Genomic DNA, 26,178 nt, shown 5'->3' on the forward strand with positions numbered 1-26,178 from the left:
CGTTGGCAGGTGCCGCTGTCGCTTGTGTCCTGTCCGGCAAGGATTGACTGCTTGCCGGTAATGCCGTTGCTTAGCGCTCGTATTGCTACTGCCCGGTCGGGATTGGCCGAGTCCTTTGGAGACCTGCCGGCTACCGTTGGCCTGCTCACCGCGGCTGCCTGGGATTTTCTAGCCAGTCCGAAGACGTCACACGTGTCTCGCCTTCGTGTTCGTTTATTTAGTATTACATCAAATTCAAGATAAAACAGAATCAACAATATTTCTCCATAATACACGGTTCGTGGCTGCATCCTCGTTCGCACCCGATGCTCGCCAAGTCACGCTCCACCTGGTCCGCCCATCGCGCTCCACGCCTTCTTGTGCCAACCGGATCAGTTGCAAACACCAGCTTTGCAGGGTTGTTGTCCGGCATTCTTGCAACATGCCTTGGCCAACGTATCCTTCCGGCTTCGGCCACCTTCTGGATGCTGGGTTCGCCGTAAAGTGCAGCGAGCTCGTGGTTCATTCGCCACACACCGTTCTTCTGCACACCGCCGAAGATCGTCCTTAGCACGCGTCGTTCGAAAACTCCGAGTGCTTGCAGGTCCTCTGCGAGCATGGTCCATGTCTCGTGCCCGTAGAAGATTACCGGTCTTATTAGCGTTTTGTACATGGCGCATTTGGTGCGTGGGTGAATCTTTTTCGACCGCAGTTTCTTCTGGAGCCCGTAGTAGGCCCGACTTCCGCTGATGATGCGCCTCCGAATTTCACGGCTCACGTTGTTGTCAGCCGTCAGTAAGGATCCGAGGTAGACGTCCTCTACCACCTCGAAAGTATCCCCGTCTATCGTAACATTACTACCCAGACGGATCCGGTCGTGTTCGGTTCCGCCTACCAGCATGTACTTTGTTTTTGAGGCATTCACCACCAGTCCGACCTTTGCTGCTTCGCGTTTCAGGCGGGTGTACAGCTCTGCCACCGTTCCAAATGTTCTGGCAATAATGTCCATGTCGTCCGCAAAGCACACAAATTGACCAGATTTTGTGAAAATCGTTCCCCGGCTGTTGAGTCCGGCTCGTCGCATCACACCTTCCAGAGCGATGTTGAAGAGTAGACATGAGAGTCCATCACCTTGTCGCAGTCCCCGGCGAGATTCGAATGAACTAGATAGTTCACCCGAAACCCTTACGCAGTTTTGCACACCGTCCATCGTTGCTTCAATCAGTCTAGTCAGCTTCCCAGGAAAGCCGTTTTCGTCCATGATTCTCCATAGCTCTGCGCGGTCGATACTGTCGTATGCCGCTTTGAAATCGATGAACAGGTGATGCGTTGGGACCTGGTATTCACGGCATTTCTGGAGGATTTGCCGTTCGGTAAAGATCTGGTCCGTTGTCGACCGGCCGTCGATGAAGCCGGCTTGATAACTTCCCACGAACTCTTTTGTTTCAGGTGACAGACAACGGAAGAAGATCTGGGATAGCACTTTGTAGGCAGCATTCAAAATAGTGATCGCCCTGTAGTTCTCATATTCCCCGCCTTTCTTGTGAATGGGGCAGATTACCCCTTCCTTCCACTCCTCCGGTAGCTGTTCGGTTTCCCAGATCCTGACTATCAGCCGATGCAGACAGGTGGCCAACTTTTCTGGGCCCATCTTGATGAGTTCAGCTGCGATACCATTCTTACCAGCTGCTTTGTTGGTTTTGAGCTGGTGAATGGCATCCTTAACTTCCCTCAGCGTGGGAGTTGGTTCATTTCCGTCCTCCGCTGCACTTGCGTCGTCGTTTCCTCCGTTGCCGTGGGCTCTCGTGCCTACGTTCTCCACGCCGTTCAGGTGCTGATCGAAGTGCTGCTTCCACCTTTCGATCACCTCACGTCCGTCCGTCAAGAGGCCTCCGTCTTTATCCCTGCATATTTCGGCTCGCGGCACGAAGCCGTTGCGGGATGCGTTGAGCTTCTGATAGAACTTCCGTGTTTCTTGGGAACGGCACAGCAGTTCCATTTCTTCACACTCCGCTTCTTCCACGCAGTCCTAATCTGGAGCACTTTCCTGTGGTCTAAGCTATCGATAAATGCAGTCCTCAAAGGACTCCTTGCTCCACCGAACCTTTGCAGCGACTTCACAATATACAGGTATACTGCCAATCTAACCTGGGAGAATCGAGCCCCGTCCCAACACTCTCATGCAACTTCTCAAAACTTCCAAAGTTCTACAGTGGTCTACCAAAAAGTGCACGAGCCTAGGTCTCGGATCCCACTCGGAACCGGAGAACAGCACTTTTCCAGCGGTTAGTAGCTGTCGAAATGTCAAACTGCATCGGCTACCAAGCGCTGTCTGCGCCCCATTTTCGTTTTGTATTAGGGTCTGGGACCATTTGGGCAGGAGCACCAATTTTGGGCACTTGCTGCTATAGCTCAGTCAGTTTTCAGCCAATTGATTTGAGTTTTGGGATACGATAAGATACGCACAGTATCTAGTCACGAACGAAATTTCATATCAATTGGTTTGAAATTTCCTGAGTTTTAGCAGCAAGTGCCCAAAATAGGTGCTCCTGCCCAAATGGTCCCAGACCCTATGTATCAATTAACAAATTGTGTTCTGTAGTTTGTGTTAGGCTTTAATTTGACCGTTTGCGTCCTCGTATTAGGCTCGTATCGGGTCCTGTTGTAGATTGGGATTGTTTGAATAGGTTTTATCATTTAAATTATTTATTTATATTTGTTTTCTTACTTGCTTGCTGAGTATATTCGTTGCTTTTCCTCTTATATTATGTAATTATCTGAGTTTTGGCTGAGAGTCGTTGAAATAAAAAGTGGACTTCGCGAAGTGACTGGGCACAACATGCTCCAAAACAAATTCTGAATGCGCCTTTGGGAAGGTTCACGATTACTCAGAGATTAGTGGATTTTTTTATGTTATGTAATGGGTATACTTTCTATTTATCAAACATACTGTACCACTACTGGTTAGGAAGCTGACCATGCCATTGATCATCTATGGGATAAATGCGTTGAGCTCCTTGAGTCGTACCTGAAAGAAAATAGAAAAAGTTATTCAGAATTACCATCGATTAATCAATTATTGCAACAAAAAATGAGACAACACAAGTCATCTTAATTTTGACCATTATTTATGAATAGCCGAGTTAGTCATAAATTGTCTGATTTATTGTTAATTATTATTGATAGCAATACGTTTTGAGAATTTCAAATATTTATCTGTTTGATATATGTAATAAAATTACCATCGGCGAGACTATTTTTTATCAGCTGTGCCCCTCTTCATATTTTTATATGAATATTCAATCAACAAAAATGAAGCACAGCATTTTTAATGTTTATCATAACCAGAGCCATGTGTTGTATTGAACCATGACATGCTTCCATAAGAAAACATTTATTGAAGGATTCCATTTGATTGAAACGCACATGTGCAAACACAACAAAGCCACTGAATCAACGACACGACGACGAGGAGGGTCAATCGTCCTCCGGAGAGGGCTATCAAATTCAATTGGCAGCAAAGTTGCACTGACGAACGACCGACTGACCGCCCAACCGAAACACATACAAATTAGTCACACGCAGCTGAGTCAACTTTTTGAATGTCGCTTTGTAGGTACGAGAGCCCAATCGAATGTTGACATTACACAGCCCGGGAGAGAAAGAGGCGACAGCACAATAACATGTAATTGCAACCGTTTTGAACGACTCGCAATTGGTGCTAATTTCCAGCAATTCGATCCACTCACAACAATCCGTATGAGCAGCAAATCCCGGCGACAGGGCCGTGTGCCTCCGAATCCCTCGCTCGAGTGGTCCTTTGTAAGCAGCAGCAAGTAACCATTCACAAAACCCTTCTGTCACCAGTTTCCAGAAGCTCTGCTGTATCCCTTGGAATTGTGTACCGATATAAACTAATTATCGGAAATTTGTTAAACTCAATCCCGGTCGACGACGAGGACGGTCTGCGATGCAACCGGTCCTCTACCCAAGTTCAGAAAAAAAATAACTGTGAAATAGAATTATGTACACACCGGTTCAGGTACTAAACAAAACATTTTCTTCCCTAAATAAGCAAAAGAACCGAGGGACAGGCAGGCCTCTCCATCAGCCAACACCCGGAACTTCAGTGTCCCGGCTGCTCGCAAAGAGGGGAGAAAATCAAAAGCCAAAAAACCAATAAAGTGAAACCGGAAAAGAGTGAAAAGAAAACAAATGCTCCGGCAGATAGCGGACGACGGAACCGGGGTTCTTTCAACTTTGCAAACGACGCAGGGTTGGTGCCGCGCTGAGGGTCAGGAAAACGAGGAGCGAACATTTGCGGAACCGTCGTACATGTATTCGCCCGGCGTAAAATATGCTCCGTGATAATGAATAGCGAAGCAGGAAGGTTCAAGGATGAGAGTGAAAACAGCTGGGCAACTGGGCACAGGGAGAGGTGGCAGTGGCATTAATGGATGGAGGACGTGACCGAGAAGGGTGGTTTGCCGAAAAATAAATTTAGCCAGGGAAAAGCGGGATGGGACGGAGGAACTGCCGTGCCTATGTTTGGCACAGTGAGTTAGATGACAGGGTAAACATAGATTTTGATTACTGATTAGCGGTATAGCAGGAGTCTTTAACTGAACTGTTTTGAACCTTATAACAGATTGAATTCTCCTTCGTCGAAATGTATTTCAATTTCACATTCACAGCTTGCAGTGATGCCAACGGTTTTTTTGGCTATGCGAGGGGCTACCTGATTGTCCATCCAGAGAATAACATTGTTCACTTTCAAATCCAGTGACCTAGAGTTTTCATTACTCCCTCTGAGCCGTCCAGTTCCACGATCTGCTTTTGGAATGCGATGTAGAAGCTCCGGAGATTTGGATATGGAACCCACCGGATTTCAGTATTCCAAATAGCGGGGTCTGGCCCTCGATGGCTTCAGTTTCTGTATCAGCTTCTTGATCAGCTCTGGTGAGCAGGTCGACACAGCAAACTTCTCGGTTGAAGTTGGCTGCGATTAGGAAACAATCGGTCGCACCAATACTCAGTTGCAACGAACACCCTGTAGCGAGCTTTGTACTTGAGCTGGACCACAGAGATGTAGGTATACTGCTACCGGTACTGATGGGGCATGATGGGCTGGTTCGGTAAGCCAAAGTCCTCACTGACTTTGCGGCAGTGTCCAAGGATTTTGTAGTCCTCGATGAACTTGCAGTATTGGAACTCCACAGCAGGGCCCTTCTTCATCCGCCTTTCATGACAAAAGAAGCATCGCTGGGCCATTATCAGCCAGCTGAGGAGGATACTCATGGAAAGGTATCGGAATCTGCCTAGCAGCGAACCCCAACCCACCATGACAAATTTCAAGAGTGGAAAAAAAGTCACAAAACGCTCCCCTCCGCGATTCAAAATCCAGGAAGAACGAGACTTTCGAATTCTCAACCGGAAAGACAGCATTCGGAGCACCAGGAGCAACCTCAGGGTGCGCCATTGTTTACGCTCTCTGGCATCGTAGACATCATCCTCAGCTTCTTCAATGCTTCAAATTCCGTGAAGAACATTGTAAAAGGACTTCTTCCTTGTGTGACTCCTCTTTTGAAGCAGTTGGCTTCTAAAATGCCCCTCCTTGCGACAATCGTATCTTTCAATGGCTAATTTAACCACCGAGGTTGAAGATACGATTTCTGTTCTGCACTGGAACTGTCGTAGTATTACACCGAAATTAGGCGTTTTTTAAATTTTTAGTTAACAATTTACAATGCGATGTTTTTGCACTATCCGAAACATGGCTTACACTCGATGTAACCTTACCTTTTCCCGATTATAATATCATACGCCTTGATCGATCCGACTCGTACGGAGGGGTGCTTCTAGGCATCAAGAAGCAGCACTCATTTTACAGAGTCGATTTTAATCCGGCAACCGGCATTGAAGCCGTCGCATGTGAGGTGACTATCCGAGGTAAAACCCTCAGTGTTGCCTCCATATATCTTCCACCGAGAACTGCGATATCTCGCAGGGATCTCGCCCACATCTGCTCGGTTATGCCTGAGCCTCGGTTGCTTATGGGAGATTTCAACTCCCATGGTACAGGCTGGGGGGAACTGTACGATGACAGCCGTTCAACTTTGATATATGACCTCAGCGACGACTTCAACATAACAATTTTGAACACCGGAGAAGTTACACGAGTGGCGCCTCCATCTCAAGATGGCAGCCCTAGAAACAGCCGATTAGACCTCTCAATCTGTTCGTGCTCACTATCGCTGGAGTGTACATGGAAGGTTATCCAGGATCCCCATGGTAGTGATCATCTGCCGATTGTTGTTTCTATTTCCAATGGGTCACATCAACCACCATCTATCGACATCACCTACGATATCACCAAGCACATTGACTGGGAGAAATACGCAGAAGCAATTATCGACGGTGAGCAATCGGTAGAAGTCCTTCCACCGCGGGAAGAGTATCGGTTTCTGTCCGAGCCGATCATCAGTAGCGCACTTCAGGCACAACGGTTCGCAGGAAACCCCCCCAATCCGTGGTGGGATGGTGAGTGTACAGAAATCTACAGAATGCGTAACGCGTCATCGGTTAACGAAGATCGAGAAGCCTCTCCTCGGTGGATTCTCAAGTTCACAAAAAAAGTTTGTCCAGATTCCGTACACGTGGAGCGAATAATTCGTGATGTTTCCGAAGATAGGGACGACATGGATAGGCCGTTTTCGATGGTTGAATTCTCACTTGCTCTTCTTTCATGTAACAATTCCGCTCCATGAATGGATCGAATTAAGCTCAACTTGCTTAAAACCCTCTCCGACGTCGCTAAGAGGCGCTTGTTGAACTTGTTCAATCAGTTCCTGGTTAACAACATCGTTCCGGATGATTGGAGACAAGTGAGGGTGATAGCTGTTCAAAAACCCGGGCAACCCGCGTCGGATCATAATTTGTACCGTCCAATCGCGATGTTGTCTTGCCTACGGAAGTTGTTGGAGAAGATGATTCCCTTTCGACTGGACAAATGGGTTGAATTGAATGGCATATTGTCAGATACACAATTTGGTTTCCGCAGAGACAAAGGAACGAACGACTGTCTTGCGTTACTTTCTTCAGAAATTCAGCCTTTGCTCAAAAGCAGCAAATGGGCTCAGTGTTTTTGGACATTAGGGTGGCTTTTGATTCAGTTTGTATCGATGTTTTTTTTTCGACAAACTACACGAAAGTGGCCTTTCACCAATTATGAACAACTTTTTGTATAATTTGCTGTTTGAGAAGCAGATGAGTTTTGCTCATGGCGACTTGACAGTTTCACGAATTAGCTACATGGGTCTCCCCCAGGGTTCATGTCTAAGCCCCCTTCTTTACAACTTTCATGTTACAGACATAAATGATTGTCTCATGGAAAACTGCACGTTATGACAGCTTGCGGATGACTATGTTGTTTCTGTAACGGGATCAATAGCAGTCGATCTGCAAGGACCACTACAGGATACTTTGGACAACTTGTCTACTTGGGCTCTCAAGCTGGGTATCGAGTTCTCTCCGGAGAAAACTGAGATGGTTGTCTTTTCTAAAAAAATATAAACCGGCTAAGTTTCCGCTTGTTCTGATGGGTAAGACAATCACTCATAGCATGTCTTCTCAATATCTCGGCGTCTGGTTCGACTCCAAATGCACCTGGGGGAAGCACATTGTGTACCTGATACAGAAATGCCAGAAACGAATCAACTTTATGCGAACTATTACCGGAACATGGTGGGGAGCGCATCCTGAAGATCTGATAAGGCTGTACCAAACAACCATTCTGTCGGTTTTAGCATGCGGTAGTTTTTGTTTTCAATCCGCGGCGAAAACACACTTGCTGAAGCTTCAACGGGTTCAGTACCGTTGCCTTCGGATCGCGTTGGATTGCATGAACTCGACTCACACAATGAGTTTAGAGGAACTTGCTGGTGTACAGCCTCTGACAGACCGCTTTGCGCAGTTGTCGTTCCGGTTCCTCATCCGATGCGAGGTTGTGAATCCATTGGTCATAGAAAATTTCGAAAATCTGCTCAAACAGAATCCCTAAACTCGTTTTATGAGTGTGTACTACTGGTACATGACGCTGAAGGGAAGCCCATCTCCGGTTAACACCAATCGTGACAACTTCTCAAGCTTCGACAGCGCCTCAGTGGATTTTGATCTCTCTATGAAGGATGAGATCACCGGTATTCCGGAATCTTTTAGTTCCGTAGGTATTCCAAGTATGTTCGGGCAGGTTAGCGGGGACAGACAGTTCTTCACAGATGGTTCAAAAACCGATGATTCGTCTGGATTCGGTGTCTACAACGAATTTCATAGCGCCACCTTCATGCTTCAAAAGCCCTGTTCTGTATACGTAGCTGAGCTAGCGTCTAAATACTACACCTTAGAGTATATTTACACTCTTTTACCTGAGCACTACTTCATTTTTACTGACAGTCTAAGTTCTCTGGAGGCTGTTTGGTCAATGAAACGGATGAAGCACTCAGCGTACTTCCTGAACGGAATACGCCAAGTATGGAGTGCTTTGACGAAACGCTCATACACCATCACCATAGCTTGGGTCCCTTCATATTGCTTGAATCCGGGCAATGAGAAAGCGGACTCACTGGCTAAGGTGGGCGCTAGTGAAGGCGATATTTACGAGCGTCAAATCGCCTTCGATTTTTTTACATTGGCCCATCAGGAGACCTTGATCAGCTGGCAACACAAATGGAGAGATGGAGAGATGAGTAGATGGTTGCACTCCATCATTCCACAGGTGTCGAAGAAGCCATGGTTCAAAGGGTTGGATTTAGGCCGCGATTTCATTCGTGTAATGTGTCGGCTGATGTTCAACCACTATTTGTTGAACGCACATACCTTCCGTATTGGGCTCTCAGAAAGCAACCTCTGTGTCTGTGGCGTGGCTTACCAGGATAACGAACATGTCGTGTGGGGATGCAATGAGTACCGTGAGGTCAGATATGAGCTGCATGATATTCTCCGGGTCCGAGGTAAACAACAGAAACCCGTTAGAGAAGTGTTGACAGGACTTGATTTGGAATACATGAACCTGATTTACCAGTTTTTGAAACGTGTTGATGTCAGAGTTTGATGTAGTACGTTCCTTGTTTTGGTTGTCCGCCTTTTGGTTTTGCTGTTCGCCCCTGTCTGTCGTCGCTTCCCTTCCGTTTGTCCTCTTCTTGTCGTTGTCTACCGATAAAGTCCTTTCTTTTTGGTTCCGTTACAGATATGGACAATTTGTCCCATCAATGTTTTAGTATAAGTTATAAGCAAATAATTTAGTTTTAAACCCATATATATTTTTTTTTAATCCTTAACCTCGAAACAGCCGCGAGTACTTCAGCTTCCCAAACTAACATAGTATTAAGGCAGTAATAAATTGTAAAATGTAAAATCAATGTAAAACAAAAGATCTCGGCTCATGCCCATGTGGCGCCCGAGCCTTCCAAATAAACGAATAAGTAAAAAGAAAAAGTTTTACCCTAGGTAAAGTGGGGTGAGACATTACGGTTGTTTTACCAGTTGGGTACGCTACGTCAGAGCCTGTTCTACCCCGCGTGCCCCATGTAGACAAAGAAGAATACTCATTCTCGCCACGCCCTGCGCCTGTCAAAGGGACTGATAGCAAGCCGAATGAGGAGAAGGCAAACGCCAACGGAATAACCGATGACACCGAAACAATAGATGGACGGAGTGAAATTGGTCGCTACGAATATTTCGGCTAGTAACAATACTAGAAAATAGTTTAAATTGCACCTTGAATTCGATATTTTCTTTATTTTTAACATTACTATCGTATAAGGTATTGAAAATGCTATGAAGTTATGTGAAATCCTATTGTTTTTTAACCATGAATGCCCCTTGTTTACAGTACTTAAAGCGATCCCGCTAACAAGAACGGTTCTAAATGTGTTGAATTGGAAGCCTATTATTATTATATAATCCTATTTGAACGGTAAGATCATGGCTAAACTCGGGATATGAAATTCGTTACAGTATTTATATTCTAGTATTTATATTACAAACAGATTGAGTTCAGACATAGACAAAGTAGATTTTGTCACCAGACTTTACACTGTTTTTCTAAGTAACTAAAGGTGAGTAATTTAAGCATACATTAGACTGCAAGTCAAATTCAAACGTATGTTCTTTGTAGGAAGTTTGATCAGCAATCTTAGTATAACTAAGCGCAAATATCTTTGTTTGGTGGTAGCGAACACTATCGTAAGTTATATTTATGGACTTAAGAACATCTTGTGGACTCTAACAGTTTTTTTTTGTATGTCTTCAGGAATTTTGTAATTACAGCAATAAATTCACAAAATTATCTCGCCTGCCACCCCAACACCAGTACATGTAAAGGAATAATATCAATAATGAAATCTCAATACTTCGCCTCACTTTGCCTAGGGTATAATTTTTTTCACAGGCTTCGGATCACTTTGCGGTCTTTGACAAATATATGGCATATAGTCACCTACAATAATACCAAAGGGTTTCATCACTACGTACCTGAGGCGCCATTTAGCGGCAAAAATCAAAAACTTTAGTTTCTGCATACATTTGGTCACGTTTTTCCTGCCCCGTAACGTGGGTAGATCACCTTAGAATGGTGCGTTGCGGCGTAAGATCTACCACCACACCAAATTTCAATCTTGTTAATGTTTTCATGCCTAAAGTGGCCGATCAGTGGTGAGCAGACATCCCAGGATCGAGATTTGATGTGCTTTTTTTAATGTTTTGTTGCTAATCCACATTTTATTTCAGGAGTAATCAGGTAAATGTTTTGTTTATAAATGCTTATTAATCATGATTATGATTGTTTTTCAAACAAATGTATAACAAAACATACACAACACACACGGACATACATTACATATACAAACATATCTCATCATATATTGGGAAAGGGAGGGACCATCAGGGCACCCGATTGAAACGATTTGGACTGGAGCTTGGAACTGCCTCCTCCTTGTTGTTAACATTTCGTGGATTGAGGACGGGCTCTTCGACCCCATCTATTGGGAGTATTCTGTCAATCGATGGCTTGATTTTGCAGTTGTTCGTGAGAACTTTCTTCTGGAAGGAGATTCTTTTACCCTGACGCGGGTTTCGCGCAAGTGTCTCTGCTTGCGGGTCCGCACAACCCTTTTTGGCCCTTCATACAGGAGCATGACTGACCACTAACAACAGCACAATCTTGATCAAATCGCTTTTCAGATTATTTCAGTGCTATAGGCAGCTGCCTTGCTACAATAGATGGTAGAACAATATCATCATCATCATCATCATCACATTTGGTCACGTTTTTCCTTACAAATTTCAAGCACTTTGAGCGCCCCCTTAGGCCTAATCGATTTCGCTCAAATTTTGAACGTAGCTGCTGGGAGTCCAAAATAACCGATTCAGGAGGTAAGACTTGGCTTTTTTCAAAATTTTTGTTTTTCATTTGAGTGATGGCCACCCTTTTATATATATATATATATATATATATATATATATATATATATATATATATATATATATATATATATATATATATATATATATATATATATATATATATATATATATATATATATATATATATATAATATATATCCGGCTCGAAGGACCAAATGTTCCCGAGAGGGAAACCGGTTTTTAAAGCAGCCGTTTTATTTACAGCGATGCTTAAACTGCAATTTATTAAACGCAATAATTAAATATTTTTCTTACATAACTTATCTTAATACTACTCACAATTAAGTGGTTTCCTCTACTACGATTTCTTGTCCGAATGATTCGACCGCGTTGGATGATAATTGGGACCGTTACCCTAATCGGTGTTCGTCGCACGGATGAATGTGATTTAGTCGCGCGGTAGCTTTTTGGGCTACTTTTCCTTGTTTCAGGATTCTACACTTATCGGTATGCAGGTTGTGATCGAGGTACGGATAATTTCCCGATATTGCATTTCACCGCACTCCTATGTTTCAACTAAATTAAACGCACTTCAATGTAATATAATTCCAAATAAATTCAAACTGCATCAACTTGGGTGTTTTTACGATGGCGAAACTGTTTTGGTTCTTTTTCCTTCTACTGCATCACACATCTCATCTACGTATTTCTCATTCCACCTACCACTACTATCACGCATGCGAACTGTCATGCTGCAGTTATGCTACGGCTAGACTGATCCATTATTAGGCCGGTTCAAAAAATCTTATTTAGTAGCGGCGTCGCAACACCCCAGCCCGTAACATCCGGCATTTCCGGATTTACCTTACTTTCTAACGCCGCAAACTTTACTACGTCTCGTCTCTGCACCTTACCATCTACGTCCTCCCGTTGGTCTATCGAGCTCGTCCATCTGAGACCTTGATGACCGCAACGATAAAGCTCTATCTCCAAGAATTCCGGGATTTCCCGTCGACCACGAATAATCACACTCTTCGATCTGTTGCTGATCGTCGAACCATTGCCAGCCGCCTCCGGTAGTGTCATTGACAGGATTCCACTCGGCAACTTGCGCCCCTCATCGAGCGCGCACATCACCCCACACTTTTTACGCTGATCGATTTTGACTTCCTCCGGTTTTGCGCCACTTGCCACGAGCCTTCTCGTCGACCGCTTTCCCTTGTACAGATACGGCAAGAACTCGCCGCGGTGCCTCGTCGAGAACGCTGGTCCCCACTTGGGTCTCAGATCGCTCCTAGGAATCTTTCCTTCACCATCTGCAGGATGCCACGGTTCAAATGCGCCGGTGTCGCTGGCTTCGCCTCTTGTAGGCCCCGTAGAGCTTCCAGCGGATTTCGGATTTCGAACCCGCCTATTGTGTTGTTCAATCTGTCTTCTTGCGTTCGGAACGAGAATCGCTATGTTCGTTGTGGTTCTTCCAGGTCTGTAGTGTCGAACGCCTAACATCCTCGGTGCTGGGCGGGCTTTCGACAGCAAGTCGGTATCACAGCGATCGCCGGCAAGTGGGGTAGTTCGCTCTCGTATTTTTAGGACACATTTCTTCTTTCCCCGTGGAATTGCCACCTCCGATTCTTCCAACGAAAATTGGCTCTTGAATAGCTCGGGCGGCAGATCGTCGTTTGCTATCTGCCGATGGTAGCCGAAATAGTTACCGGCCGCCGCCGAGGTTGTCTGCCGCGGCCCATACACAGTCCATCCCAGTTTGGTACGCACTGCAATCGGTTCCCTGGGCGTACCCACCTTTGTCTCTATCGGCGCAAACGCGTGGATATTGTTCGCCCCAATCAGCAACTGCGGCTGTCCATCGTATGACTCGATGGGCAGCCCTCGCATATACTTGTACTGTGCTGCAAGCTCCTTCGAATCCAGCTTTTGATGCGGCAGCATCAAGTTATTCACCGTGTGCACAGTGTGCAACAGCATCTTGCCGCCGGCTGCAGCCTCTGTTCCCGACGCCCAAAGGCTTATTCTTCGGGAATCCTCCACTCTCGACATGTTTCCCGTCCACTGGATGGTCAATCGCTCTTGTACTCCGACCGCGCCCAGGCGGTCGGCGAGCTTTTTCTCCACCAGCGTGACGGAAGCTCCTTCGTCCAGGAATGCCAACACCGAAACTGTTTTATCTCCGCAGTGAAGCTGTACCGGAACGATCCGAAACAAGACCGTGCAGTTTGCCCGGATTTGTGCACTCAGCCCGACCGTGTTTCCGACCGGATGCATGAGCGGGTGGTGGGACTTTCTGCAATCGCCGATGTTGCAACGGATTCCGAATTTGCACTGCCCGCCATGCTCGTTGAGGCAGACATGGCACAATTTCTCGTGCGTCACCAGCTTCAAACGCTCATCGTACCGCAACTTCTTGAAATCCGCGCAGTGCTGCAGACGATGATCCTTGGATTGGCACATCTTGCACGGTTTCAGCTTACTCTCTTCACTTGCATTGTAGGTCGAACTGCTGGCTTCGCAGTGACAGTATAGTCCAGCCTCGTTCGAACTCTCCTCTTCGGATTGGGAATCTGATTCGGGCGACGGCGTTGGATTGAACTCCACGTCAACGTTAGCTTCGCAGGCGTCTTCCACGATGTCCATCAGGAAATCCGTCAGCGTTCGCAACGTTGTTTCCCCTCGACCTCGCCGGTAGTGGACCCACTCACGCTTTTCCCGATCCGGCAGCTTGGCAACCAACGACTTTATCAGCAGCGGGTTGACGAGGTGTTGCCGTAGATCCGCTGCCTCCAGATGGCCGCAGAGTTGCTCCACTGTGTTTCCGAATGGAACAAAACTCCTCAGATCGTCCGGCCTCGGGGGTTCCAGCCGGTTCACCTTGTCCAGCAGGCATTGAAGCAGTTGTTCCGGGCGGCCGAAGTGCCGGCGCAGCTTCTCGATGACCTGCGGAATGGTTTCGGGAAGTAGCAACTGCCCGGACACTAGCTCGAGAGCGTCGCCTTCCAGGGCTTCCTGTAGTCGCATCAAGTTCTCGTGGTTCATGTAGCCGCAGACATCGTTGGACACTTTGTAGGCCGCATAGAACAATGGCCATTGCGCTGGTTTGCCGGAGAATTTTGGGAGTTTGTAAGTTAACCCCATCCTCGCGGCCAGCTGGGCCTTCGTCGGTCCGGTCTGCTGCTTCCCCAGCCCGTTTTGGCTGACACTTCCCACTTTCTTGCACGTCTTCCTTGGAACGCTTTTTCTCGCCCTGGCTTCCATGGAAGAATCCGAACTCTGGGTTGACAGATCGGAATCGTCGGAGATTTCGTCGTCCTCGTCTCCTCCGTCGGTGCTCTCGTAGTCTCGCGTTAGCTTCTTCACGTTCGCCTTTCTCAGCTTCAACACGTTTTTGTTGATTTTGCCGGAAGGACCCGCTCGCGAAACGTCCTTGACTACTTTCAGCGCCGGCTTTGACTTTCGACGCGAAAGTTCCGCTAACTCCTCATCCATCGCCGCCATTTGCATCTCGAACGACGACTCCCGGTTCGCCTTCAGCCGCTGAATCTGCTCCTTCTTCTTTTGGAGCATCTCCGCTTGCCATGTCCTTTGTTCTTCTTGTTCCTCAGCGCGCATCTGCAGCTCCAATTCCATCTTTCGCTGTTCGAACGCACGCTGCATCTCCCTTTCCTTTTTCTGCAGCAGCCGCTCCGCCTCCATCTCCTCGTACTGTCGCTTCTGTTTCTCCTCTAGCGCTCGCACCTTCGCTTCCACGCTAGACGAAGCTAGGCGAGAGCTGACGCTGGATTTGTCAGACTCGTTGCCGTTTTTCCGGGTGCGAGCCTGCTTCTTGGCGTCCTTCTGCTTCTGCTGGTACTCCTGGGCCTTCTCCTGACAGGCCTTGCTTTGGCAGTACCACTTCTTCGGCAGTTTGCCCTCCTCGATGCCGACGCAACGGATGTGGAACCATTCCGCGCATCCGTCACAGCCGACCATCACTTCGTCGCGCGTAGACGGGCCACAGATGGCGCACGGAGTCGCCGTCAGGTCCATGATGGTTTGGTCGTGGGTGGATTCTGCATCGGAAGCCATCTTGCTGCAGGTTGACACTCTTCACAACGCGGGAATCACTTCGCGGGTGTCACTTAATTTTTAAGATAAGTTATGTAAGAAAAATATTTAATTATTGCGTTTAATAAATTGCAGTTTAAGCATCGCTGTAAATAAAACGGCTGCTTTAAAAACCGGTTTCCCTCTCGGGAACATATATATATATATATATATATATATATATATATATATATATATATATATATATATATATATATATATATATATATATATATATATATATATATATATATATATATATATATATATATATATATATATAAGTTATCGCATCAGTTTGCCCCAACTCCGAAGAAGCCATACTTAGCCAACTAGGAGACATCCAACAACAACAACAACAACAACAACAACAACAGTTAGCAACATCGCTAGCAACTTTGTACGAGCCACACAACGGACGATGAGCAAGATCAGCAGTTTCCACGGAATCCACACCTGTCTTCAACCTTACTGAAACCAGCATGTCAGCATCGCGCCACCGGACGACGCGATCCAATTACGCATATGATAAATTAGCCAGGGAGCCATTCCTCTTCCTAGCCAGGCCTCTGTAAGCTTAAAATAATAAACGACAGTTAGTCTTTGTCTATTAATCGACGAGTTCAGTTCTGTTTTGTTTTTTTAAAAAACCCGATCCTAAAGCCGAACTCAAAGCTGGCGCAGTCTCGACTTGGGGGATAGCCACCCGTTGTGTTTCATAGTGAAATCGTAGTGTGAAAGCAGATAGGAAACATTGTGCTCATCTAGAAGCTGCAACAAGCGATCATCACCGGCAGAACCAACGTAGGAAGAGCGCCCCAAGGAACCAGAACGCTCGGTAGGCCCGACCAAATCATCTTACCCGCTCTTGGCGTCGCTGGCTGCATACCAGTCGACTCGAGGTAAGTGATCTTTTTTTTTATCTATTCAGTGTTAGTTATAAGAAGTGAATAAAGTGTTAGTTATAAAAAGTGAATAAAGTGTATGATAACTAGGAATATGGAGGCTTTACAAAGGTTGGTTGATGAACTCACCAACCAAATGAAGGCTCAACGGCTCCAAATACAAAATTTGGAGGAAATTAGGCAGGCTTCGGCGGTCCGACCTGTCCCTTCAGTAGTGTCACCTACAAACTTCGATGCATCTAGGATTCCTGATGCAATTAAAATGGTCGTACCGTATGCCGGCGACCCCAAATTACTAGCAACCTGGCTGAAATCAGTCGAAGATAAAATTAAATTGGCGGAAGCAACTTGCCCGTCACAGCAAGACATCGATCGTGCTATGCCCCTATGGACTAGCATTATACGAGACAAAATCGTTGATAAAGCTAACGAAGCTTTGGTGTCAAACCATACTCCGGTTGTGTGGGCTGATATACAAAGCACTTTGAGAGAATATTTTGGGGACAAGAGAGATCTCGGTACACTTGTCACCAAAATATCATACCTTCAACAAGGCCCGAGAAGCATTACCGATTTCTATAATGAATGCAGAGAACTTTTGGCGGATATAATAGCCAAGATTTCTCTCGACAACGACACGGCGGCGTGTGCTAAACCACTAGCAACAAGCTATGAATACATGGTAACCAACGCGTATATTGATGGGTTGAACGAACCCTACTCGACACTCACTAGAGTGTCTCGTCCGGCCTCATTGAATGAAGCGCATCAAAGCGCAATAGAGCAGTACAACGCGTCTCAACGAAAAAAGGATAAGTTCCCTAAACAACCAGTCACTTTTCAAAAACCAGCCTTAAATAAACCACAAAATAGCTGGCAAAATTCTAGACCACCATACAAACCCTTTCCTTCAGTTCAGCACACACCCTACGGCAATAGATTCCCACCATTTCCATCGCAAAACCCATCATTTAACAGATTCCAAGGTAATGCGTCTTCAAACAATGCGTCTCCGCCACCTCAAGCGATTAAACCCGATCCATCGGGTCAAAATAGATACCCTTTTGGTCAGAACAGTTATAAGCAAGTAGTTCCTTACCAAAGGACAGCACCTACACAAGTAAATTCGCACGAAAGTTCGGAAGAAATTCCTACCGAACTCTCCTATGCCGAGGATCCTTACATCAACAACCCAACACAGCAAGAAATTTATCCACAGACGGAACAATGTGATGAGCTAAATTTTTGTACAGATCCGGATCAACAGAACCCGGAATGAAAAATAATTTCCTTCCGTATCTAGAAATACCCAGAAGAGACGGCAGACCTCTGAGATTTCTAATTGATACGGGGGCAAATAAAAATTACATTACCCCTGAGCTGATACCTGCTAGTAGTATTGCAACTGGACCCCAGCAAAACATTAGGAACTTGAGCGGTACGCATCGTATTAATCAGTACACATATGTGAATCCATTTGTCAACTTTATAAAAGACCTACCTAAATTAAAATTCTTCTTGTTCCGATTCCATGATTTTTTTGACGGATTGATCGGATTTGAATCTCTTCGAACTATCGGTGCGGTAATTGACACAGCATCGAATACCCTTGCAATAAACAATACAACGATAACACTAAAAAAAAAGTTCCCAACTAAGGAACAACTCAACTTCCACGAAGGCGAGACCTTAGTGAAAGAATTTCCCGTTCGAATAAAAGACGGTGATTTCTTAATTGAACATGACATTATGATTGGTCCAGATGTCGTTATACCCTCAGGAGTATACAATGCTCATAATGGTATAGCCACCTTCCCGTTGATCAACCAGAGTAATAAACCAGCAGTAATGAGCATCGACAATGAGGCGATATTTACAGAACTCCTGAATTTTGAAGAGATTGCTCCTAGCCAATCTTTCAAAGATAAAATAAAGGTTAAATTAGAATTTACGAAAAACATTCGAACGGACCATCTAAACAAAGAAGAAGAAGAAAAACTCTTCAAAGTTTTAAAACAGGTTCCAGAGGTATTCTACACAAATGATGAAAAGTTAACATTCACCAATGCTGTAAGACATACCATTCACACGAAGGACGAATTACCCGTCTATTCGAAAAACTATCGCTACCCCTTCTGTCATAGAGAAGAGGTCCAAAAACAAATCGTACAAATGTTGGACCAAGGAATAATTCGTCCATCGAACAGTCCCTGGTCCTCGCCAATATGGGTCGTACCCAAGAAGGCCGACGCTTCGGGTACAAGGAAGTGGCGACTTATAATCGATTACCGGAAACTCAACCAAAAAACCACCGATGATCGATACCCTATCCCCAATATCACGGACATACTCGATAAGTTGGGGAGGTGTCAATACTTTTCAACCCTGGACCTTGCTTCAGGGTTCCATCAAATAGAGGTCCATGTAAAAGACATTCCTAAAACTGCGTTTAGTGTCGAAGGCGGACACTACGAGTTTGTCCGAATGCCTTTTGGACTGAAAAACGCACCTGCCACGTTCCAGCGGGTGATGGACAACGTTCTCCGAGAACATATCGGGGTATACGTTGCTTAGTGTATATGGATGATATCATCATCTATTCCACTAGTTTACAGGAACACTTGGTTAACCTCAAAAAGGTTATGGAGACACTTCGCAAATACAATTTCAAAATTCAAATTGATAAATGCGAATTTCTTCAGAAAGAGGTAGCCTTACTTGGACACATTGTTACTCCCGAGGGAGTGAAACCTAATCCAGAAAAAATAAGTGCTATTAAAGGTTGGCCATTGCCCAACAACGAAACTGAGCTTAGAGGATTCCTGGGAGTAGTTGGTTATTACCGCAAGTTCATCAAAGACTTTGCACAGATAGTCAAACCCTTGACTCAGCCGTTACGAAAAGGAGAAAAGATTGAACATACGCATGAATTTGTTTCCGCGTTCAATCGGTTGAAAAGTATTCTAACTAGTAGCCATGTGCTACAATATCCAGACTTCTCCAAGCGATTCATTTTAACAACGGATGCTTCTAACTACGCGTTAGGTGCGGTTTTATCTCAGGGCCCCATTGGCCATGATAAGCCGATTGCATTCGCCTCGCGCACGCTCACAAAAACTGAGGAGAACTATTCGGCTATCGAAAAGGAGCTCCTTGCTATTGATTGGGCGTGTAAATATTTTCGACCATACTTGTTTGGCCGAAAGTTCACTCTTTTTACTGATCATAAGCCGCTCACTTACGCTCTAAATCTCAAGTCGCCAAATGATAGGTTGATCAAAATGAAATTGCGTTTAGAGGAGTTTGACTATGAAATCCAGTACAAACCGGGCAAACAGAATGTGGTAGCCGACGGATTGTCTAGGATTTCACACGAAATTAACATGAATGAAAGTGAATCATCATCATCATCATCGGATTCAGAGACGGTACATTCAGCTGAATCAGATAATGAAGACTTAATCCGCATGGTCGAAACACCGCTGAACTTTTTCAAAAACCAAATTCTTATTGAAAAGGGAGAAAAGAATGAGGAAAAATACGAAGAGATATTTCCAGGAATCTTCAGGCGGACAATGACGCGTGCTTTCTTCGGAGTCCCTATTGCAGTAAAAATCTTCCGCGAATACATGCACCCTACAAGAGTAAATTGTATTCTTTGCCCGGAGGAATGGTTGAACATCATGCAAGTGACCTACAAGAATCACTTCTCACGCGCTAAAAGTTTCAAAATAAAATTAACACAGTTAATTTTACAGGACGTCACCATAGAAGAAGAACAAAATGACATCATTGAGAACACACACCAGCGTGCCCATAGAGGAGCAGTGGAGAACTACGAAATCAAGGACAAGGTACAACGCTTTATCAACCTCTGTGAGACGTGCCTTGAGAGTAAGTACGAAAGAAAACCTTACAAACTCAAATTTGCCGAAACCCCTTTACCAAGAAAACCTCTCGACATGGTCCATATTGATATCTTTATATCAAGCCCTAACATATTCCTTTCGGCAGTAGATAAACTTTCAAAATTTGCAATGTTAATACCCATAAAATCCAGGTCTATACCAGACGTAAAACGCGGCCTCGTTAAATTAATTTCAACATATGGAACTCCTTCCATGATAGTATGGGACAACGAAGCTGCGTTCAAGTCAATTGAAGTCCGAGGACTTCTCCAAAGGTTAAGAGTGCAGTTGTACTACACCCCATCGAACCACAGTGAGGTCAATGGAACGGTAGAACGATTCCACTCTACCCTTAACGAAATATTCATTTGCATTAAAAATAAATATGACGATCTCTCTAATAAAGAAATATATCGCATCGCGACTACTTTGTACAACTCCACGATTCATAGCGTTACTAAATTAAAACCAATTGAAATTTTCTATGGCATAAAAGAAGGAGAAGAGAGACCCTTAAACTTGGAAACCATACTAGAAAACCGCAATAGAATCTTCGACGAAATTATAGAAAAACTACAAAAAACCAACAACAAACATTAGAAAACAGAAACAAACACAGAGAAGATGATCCAAATTTCATTAGAAACGAACGAGTCTACAATAAAATTCAAGGTATCAAAAATAAAAGAAAAGCCAGGTATAAAAAAGTTGTAATTAAACATAATAGAAGGAAAACTTACGTGGATCACAGAGATATTAAATTGCATAAAACCAAATTGAAACGGAAGAGGAATCTCTTACATAATTAACCATATAGTCTCAAACCTCTATCTAACCTACTAACACCCTGCTATATTTGTTAATTTACAGACCGGAATAATCCCCTTACTGATATTGACGATCACCCTTACTCAAGCACAAAAACTAACCATTAGAAACCTGCACGACGAACCTTTATTGCTTGTAAAGGAAAGACATTGTAAAATTCAAACTGGAACAATTAAAATAATCCACCCGATAAATCTGTCTTCTATAGAAGAAACAGCGGAGATCCTGATTAAATCATCTTACCATAATAATGCCGAAACTACTAATCCACTAACAAATATTTTAAAGTATAAAGCGAAGAAATTATACAGCAACATATATCAACTGAAACCTCAACCACACCACCGATCAAGGAGGTGGAACACCGTTGGAACTGTGTGGAAATGGATCGCGGGAACCCCCGACGCATCTGATCTCCAAGCCATCAATACTACGATGAACGACTTGATTGACCAAAACAACCAACAGATCATAGTTAATCAAAATCTCAACACTCGGATTCAGCAACTTACTCACGCTATACAGGAAGTAACCAATCAGGCCAACCTAAACGACTTGCTAATGGACGACATCGAAACAATTACATCCATCGTAAACGTAGATATTCTCAATCAGCTGCTCGAGGACATTCAAGACGCAATTCTGCTCTCAAAAATGTCTATTACTTCAAACAAAATCCTATCTATTCGAGAAATTACAACGATAAGAGAACTTCTTCAAGACCAAGGAATTAACATTCACTTACCGGATGAAGCACTACAATATGTTACGCCAAAATTCGCAACGAGTCATGGAACATTATTATATTTTATGCATGTACCACTGTTAGAGGAGAACACCGCGGAAATCATCAGAATATACCCAATCATCAATAGTAATCAATCAATCATCCAATTCCCAGAATTCATAGTCAAAAGTGGTAACCGTATTTTTGTCACAAAAAAACCGGAAGACTTCGTTCAAAAATCTTCATTCTTGACGGATCTCGGGGACGAATGTATCAAACCGTTAATAACCGGAGTGAAGCCTAAATGCAACGTTGTATTCAATAACCAAACAATAATCAAACTAATTTCTGACAACACCATTTTGATATCCAATATAAGGAATCAAACATTAAAATCAACCTGCGGACCAGATAACCGAAGCCTAGAAGGAAATGTGATCATCAATTTTGAAAACTGCACAATACAACTCAACAACGAAACATTTAGAAACGAGGAATATATCGGCGAGCCCAATATCATGTATAACGCATTTTATAATCTCAAACCAAACTGGAAGCTACAGGAAGACATCGATTTAGGAAAAATTCATCACGACACAATACAAAACCGACGACACCTCGAGCATGTATACCTAGAACAAAACAATCTCAACTTTAAGTTTTGGAGCCTGTTTGGAGGATTTTCTTTTACCGGAATTACAACAGTGATTATCATCATGCTAATCATAATCAGATACGGTGGAAAAGGACCGGGACGTTCCTCACTTAGGGAGGGAGAAGTTATCGCATCAGTTTGCCCCAACTCCGAAGAAGCCATACTTAGCCAACTAGGAGACATCCAACAACAACAACAACAACAACAACAACAACAACAGTTAGCAACATCGCTAGCAACTTTGTACGAGCCACACAACGGACGATGAGCAAGATCAGCAGTTTCCACGGAATCCACACCTGTCTTCAACCTTACTGAAACCAGCATGTCAGCATCGCGCCACCGGACGACGCGATCCAATTACGCATATGATAAATTAGCCAGGGAACCATTCCTCTTCCTAGCCAGGCCTCTGTAAGCTTAAAATAATAAACGACAGTTAGTCTTTGTCCATTAATCGACGAGTTCAGTTCTGTTTTGTTTTTTTAAAAAACCCGATCCTAAAGCCGAACTCAAAGCTTATATATATATATATATATATATATATATATATATATATATATATATATATATATATATATATATATATATATATATATATAGGTAGGGGAACGTCCATAAATTACGTCACGCTTCTAGAGGGGAGGGGGGGGGGTGTGTTCAGTGAAGTGTGACAACCCATACAAAAAAATCAGAGGTCTCATACAAAAAGTGAGACATAAGGGTAAGGGGGGGTGAAAATGGGAAAGTTTTGCGTGACGTTATTTATGGACGCTCCCTAGATATAGGTTGTAGAAATTCGTAGAGATTTTTTTTTTTTAATTTCCATAGGGAATTCAAAAGAAATTGTAAGAAGATTTAAGACAATATGAAATCCCGGTAGAGTTTTCGCATTTCCGAAAAACTTTCCTCAACGATTGCCCAAGTAGTTTTTAAATAAATTCGGAAAGACTAGCGGAGGAATTCTTAACGGAGTTTCCAAAGGGATATTTAGAGAAACAGTCAGGAGATTTTTGAATACTTTCCTGAGGGAAAAAGTGTCAGAGAAGTTTCTCAATAAATTGCTAGGGAAATTGCTGAAGAAATTTCCGAAGGTATTCTTTAAGAAATTGCCAGAGATTTTTTTCCAAAAACGACGAAAAGTCCTAAGGAATTTTTTGAGGTTCCGGTGAAAATCCTGTAAAATGATGAAGCAGACATAAATTTTTGAAGGTTTTCTCAAAGAACTCGTTGAAGAAATTTCCCACAAAATTAAAATGAAAAGAACGGAATTTACTGAAGAAAACCTTGAGGCCGGAAGAAATTCTGAAGAAATTGTTTGAGGCATTCTTAAAGAAATTACCAGAGAAATTTCCTCAAGCAATTGCCGGGGCATGCCAAACGGGACTATCGAAGAAATTTAAAAATAAACTGAATGGATATGATGCTTAAACCATGGCAATGGAACCTGTAAGCACTTGGAGAATTCAAGCTAGAAGGGCTAGTAATGTTCTTGAATATGGAAGGTATGTATTTGTAAGTCAATATAAACTGAACATATTACAATATAACGAGTGCATTACAGCTTCCTTTTACTCAAAACTTTCAAAAGAGAATGTTTTAACCTTAATAATAATTGGATTTTAAATCCTAATCTACCCTCATTCAATTCAACTGTGCAGCCGGCGCTGACTGTCGTCATCATCACCGTAGCCGACGCCGTCGCCGTCTCCTTCCGGCTGTTTCGAGGCGCGGTTAGTGCGGTACCAACCGTGTGTCTCCTAGATGTAGAACGTCCTAGTAGTTGTTGGGTGATAGGTAGGTAGTCTTCCATATATCATCCTGGAATGGTTCCGGTGGAAGCACCGAGTCATCAGAAGAAGAAACACGCAACGCCGACACTGGGCAAAGGTTGTGCAAAAAAAGGGACGCTAAAAAGAAAGGGAAAAGCATTTTCCGGCGTAGGTCGGGTCGGTCGGTCGGTAGGTAGACGCAGGCCGGAATGCGAGGTGTGTATGTTTAGAGGTTTAAATTAGGGTGAATTTCTTGCCGTAAAGTTTTCCCTTCGGGAAGGATGTATGTGTGGCTGTGTGAAATACTATAAATTAACGTGAGTCAGGCCGTCGCCCAGGGTAGGGAGCCTCCGTAGAATTTACTGCTGTAATTCAGCGCAGAAATAACTTTGCGTGGGTATCAATTTCCGTCTAGACAGCAGCGCTGGAGAACCCATGGCAGGAGAAAAATCGACAACACAACGAAATAATCTACTTTAAACGAGCACTCATTACCAGCAAGCGGTTCCTTCAACGCTCATTAACCTAGATTAAACCGATTTGTTACCATCTTCATCGGAAAATGTTAATCAGCTGTCTCCTGAGTTATTGCACCGCATCTCTTGGAACAAATAATACCTCGTTTCAACGAGGGACGGGCTGTTCGATTCCATTATAGGGTACAAAGGGGAAAACACGCTTGCTTATTGATGAAGTTATGCAACTGATGTTTAAAATAAAAAAAAGACATTCGCAATTCCTAAGTGAAAAACACTGGTAATATCCACATTGAGGCGAATCTGGCATATGAAGTACCTACTAGAGATTTGAACGTTCCATTTTCATTCAATTACGATTCACCCTACGCACGCCTAATCGTCCCGATAACAGCTGTGGAAAAGAGCACAGCCCAAGACGGCAAACAACTTAAGTCGAAGTAAATCACTATCATTTCCTTGCGATCTAACATTGCCGCCTCGATGGAGCGGTAGGAGTTCGCTGTCGTTGTCGCCCGTCACCGCATGTTTTCACCTCATCGCACCCCTACCAGTCCACTTGGAGGTTCCCCGCGAGCTGGGTAGTCTTCCTAGACGGATTGGATGGCGACCGCCCGCTCTGCCTCGGGCCCGACATAAAGTGTCATCAGGGTCTTTGGAATCGTTTGTTTGCTCAAGCCGCCACCACCGCAGCACTGTTCAATAACGCGCAGTCTTCGAAGCCGTTTCCTCACACCAGCCCGGAATTGGTCATACATAATAACAAAAGCAAATACAACGAATTTACAAAACAAGCACTCTTGGAAAAGCACAACGCAGCGGCTGCACCACAAATTATGTCTGTTGGAACTTTTCGATGGGTCCTATTTCGGAAGGGATCCATTCTTGTTTATTATATAAAGAACAATTGTATGGCTCTCTTGAAGATGTCAACTTCTAAAATAATTCCAAGCGATGTATTGCTTCACGTAAGGTTATGCAGTTCTTGCTCAGAGCTGAACAACATTTATAACTAAAAACAAAATTACCAAAATGCCTTCCTTTACAAACCAATAGGACCATTACAATCTACCATCCAGCTATTTAACAGATTCCCAACAAACACTCAGAAATGATCCACCATAAAAAAAAATCAACAAACATCACTACAGCGGTTAGGCCGCCGACGGTAATATTGTCGATAAATCGTTTAAATTATCCAATTAAATTAATGGCTATCCAATAAGCACAGGTCGTCACCGTTTGCGCAGAGTGCATATTGCCGCTGCCGCCATCGTCGTCGTCCCCGGAATTGGTCGATAAGGGTTGCGTTGTGTGGTTATCGCCCCAATGTGACTCAATACGACGACGGCGTGGGATAGTGCGCAACCTGTGATGAAGACGGCGGCCACCACCGACCGGTGGAATTGTGC

General features: G+C 44.1%; 2 protein-coding genes across 3 annotated transcripts in view; both read right to left on the reverse strand.

The window, feature by feature from the left end:
• LOC109427861 (discoidin domain-containing receptor 2) overlaps window positions 1-26,178 on the reverse strand; it is a 961,146-nt gene that overhangs the window by 826,037 nt on the left and 108,931 nt on the right. The window lies entirely within an intron of this gene.
• On the reverse strand, window positions 11,603-15,520 carry LOC134287082 (uncharacterized). Its single transcript, XM_062848786.1, has 2 exons — window positions 11,740-15,520; window positions 11,603-11,675 (listed from the first exon to the last, which is right to left on the reverse strand). Exon 1 carries the CDS (start codon window positions 15,475-15,477, stop codon window positions 12,196-12,198), a length of 3,282 nt encoding a protein of 1,093 aa, XP_062704770.1. The 5' UTR covers window positions 15,478-15,520; the 3' UTR covers window positions 11,603-11,675; window positions 11,740-12,195.

Source organism: Aedes albopictus, chromosome 2 (genome assembly GCF_035046485.1).
Source record: "Aedes albopictus strain Foshan chromosome 2, AalbF5, whole genome shotgun sequence".
Lineage (NCBI taxonomy): Eukaryota > Metazoa > Arthropoda > Insecta > Diptera > Culicidae > Aedes > Aedes albopictus.

Bases quoted from the DNA above. Each gene is read 5' to 3' on its own strand.
- LOC134287082 (XM_062848786.1), bottom strand. From the start codon at position 15,477: ATGGCTTCCGATGCAGAATCCACCCACGACCAAACCATCATGGACCTG.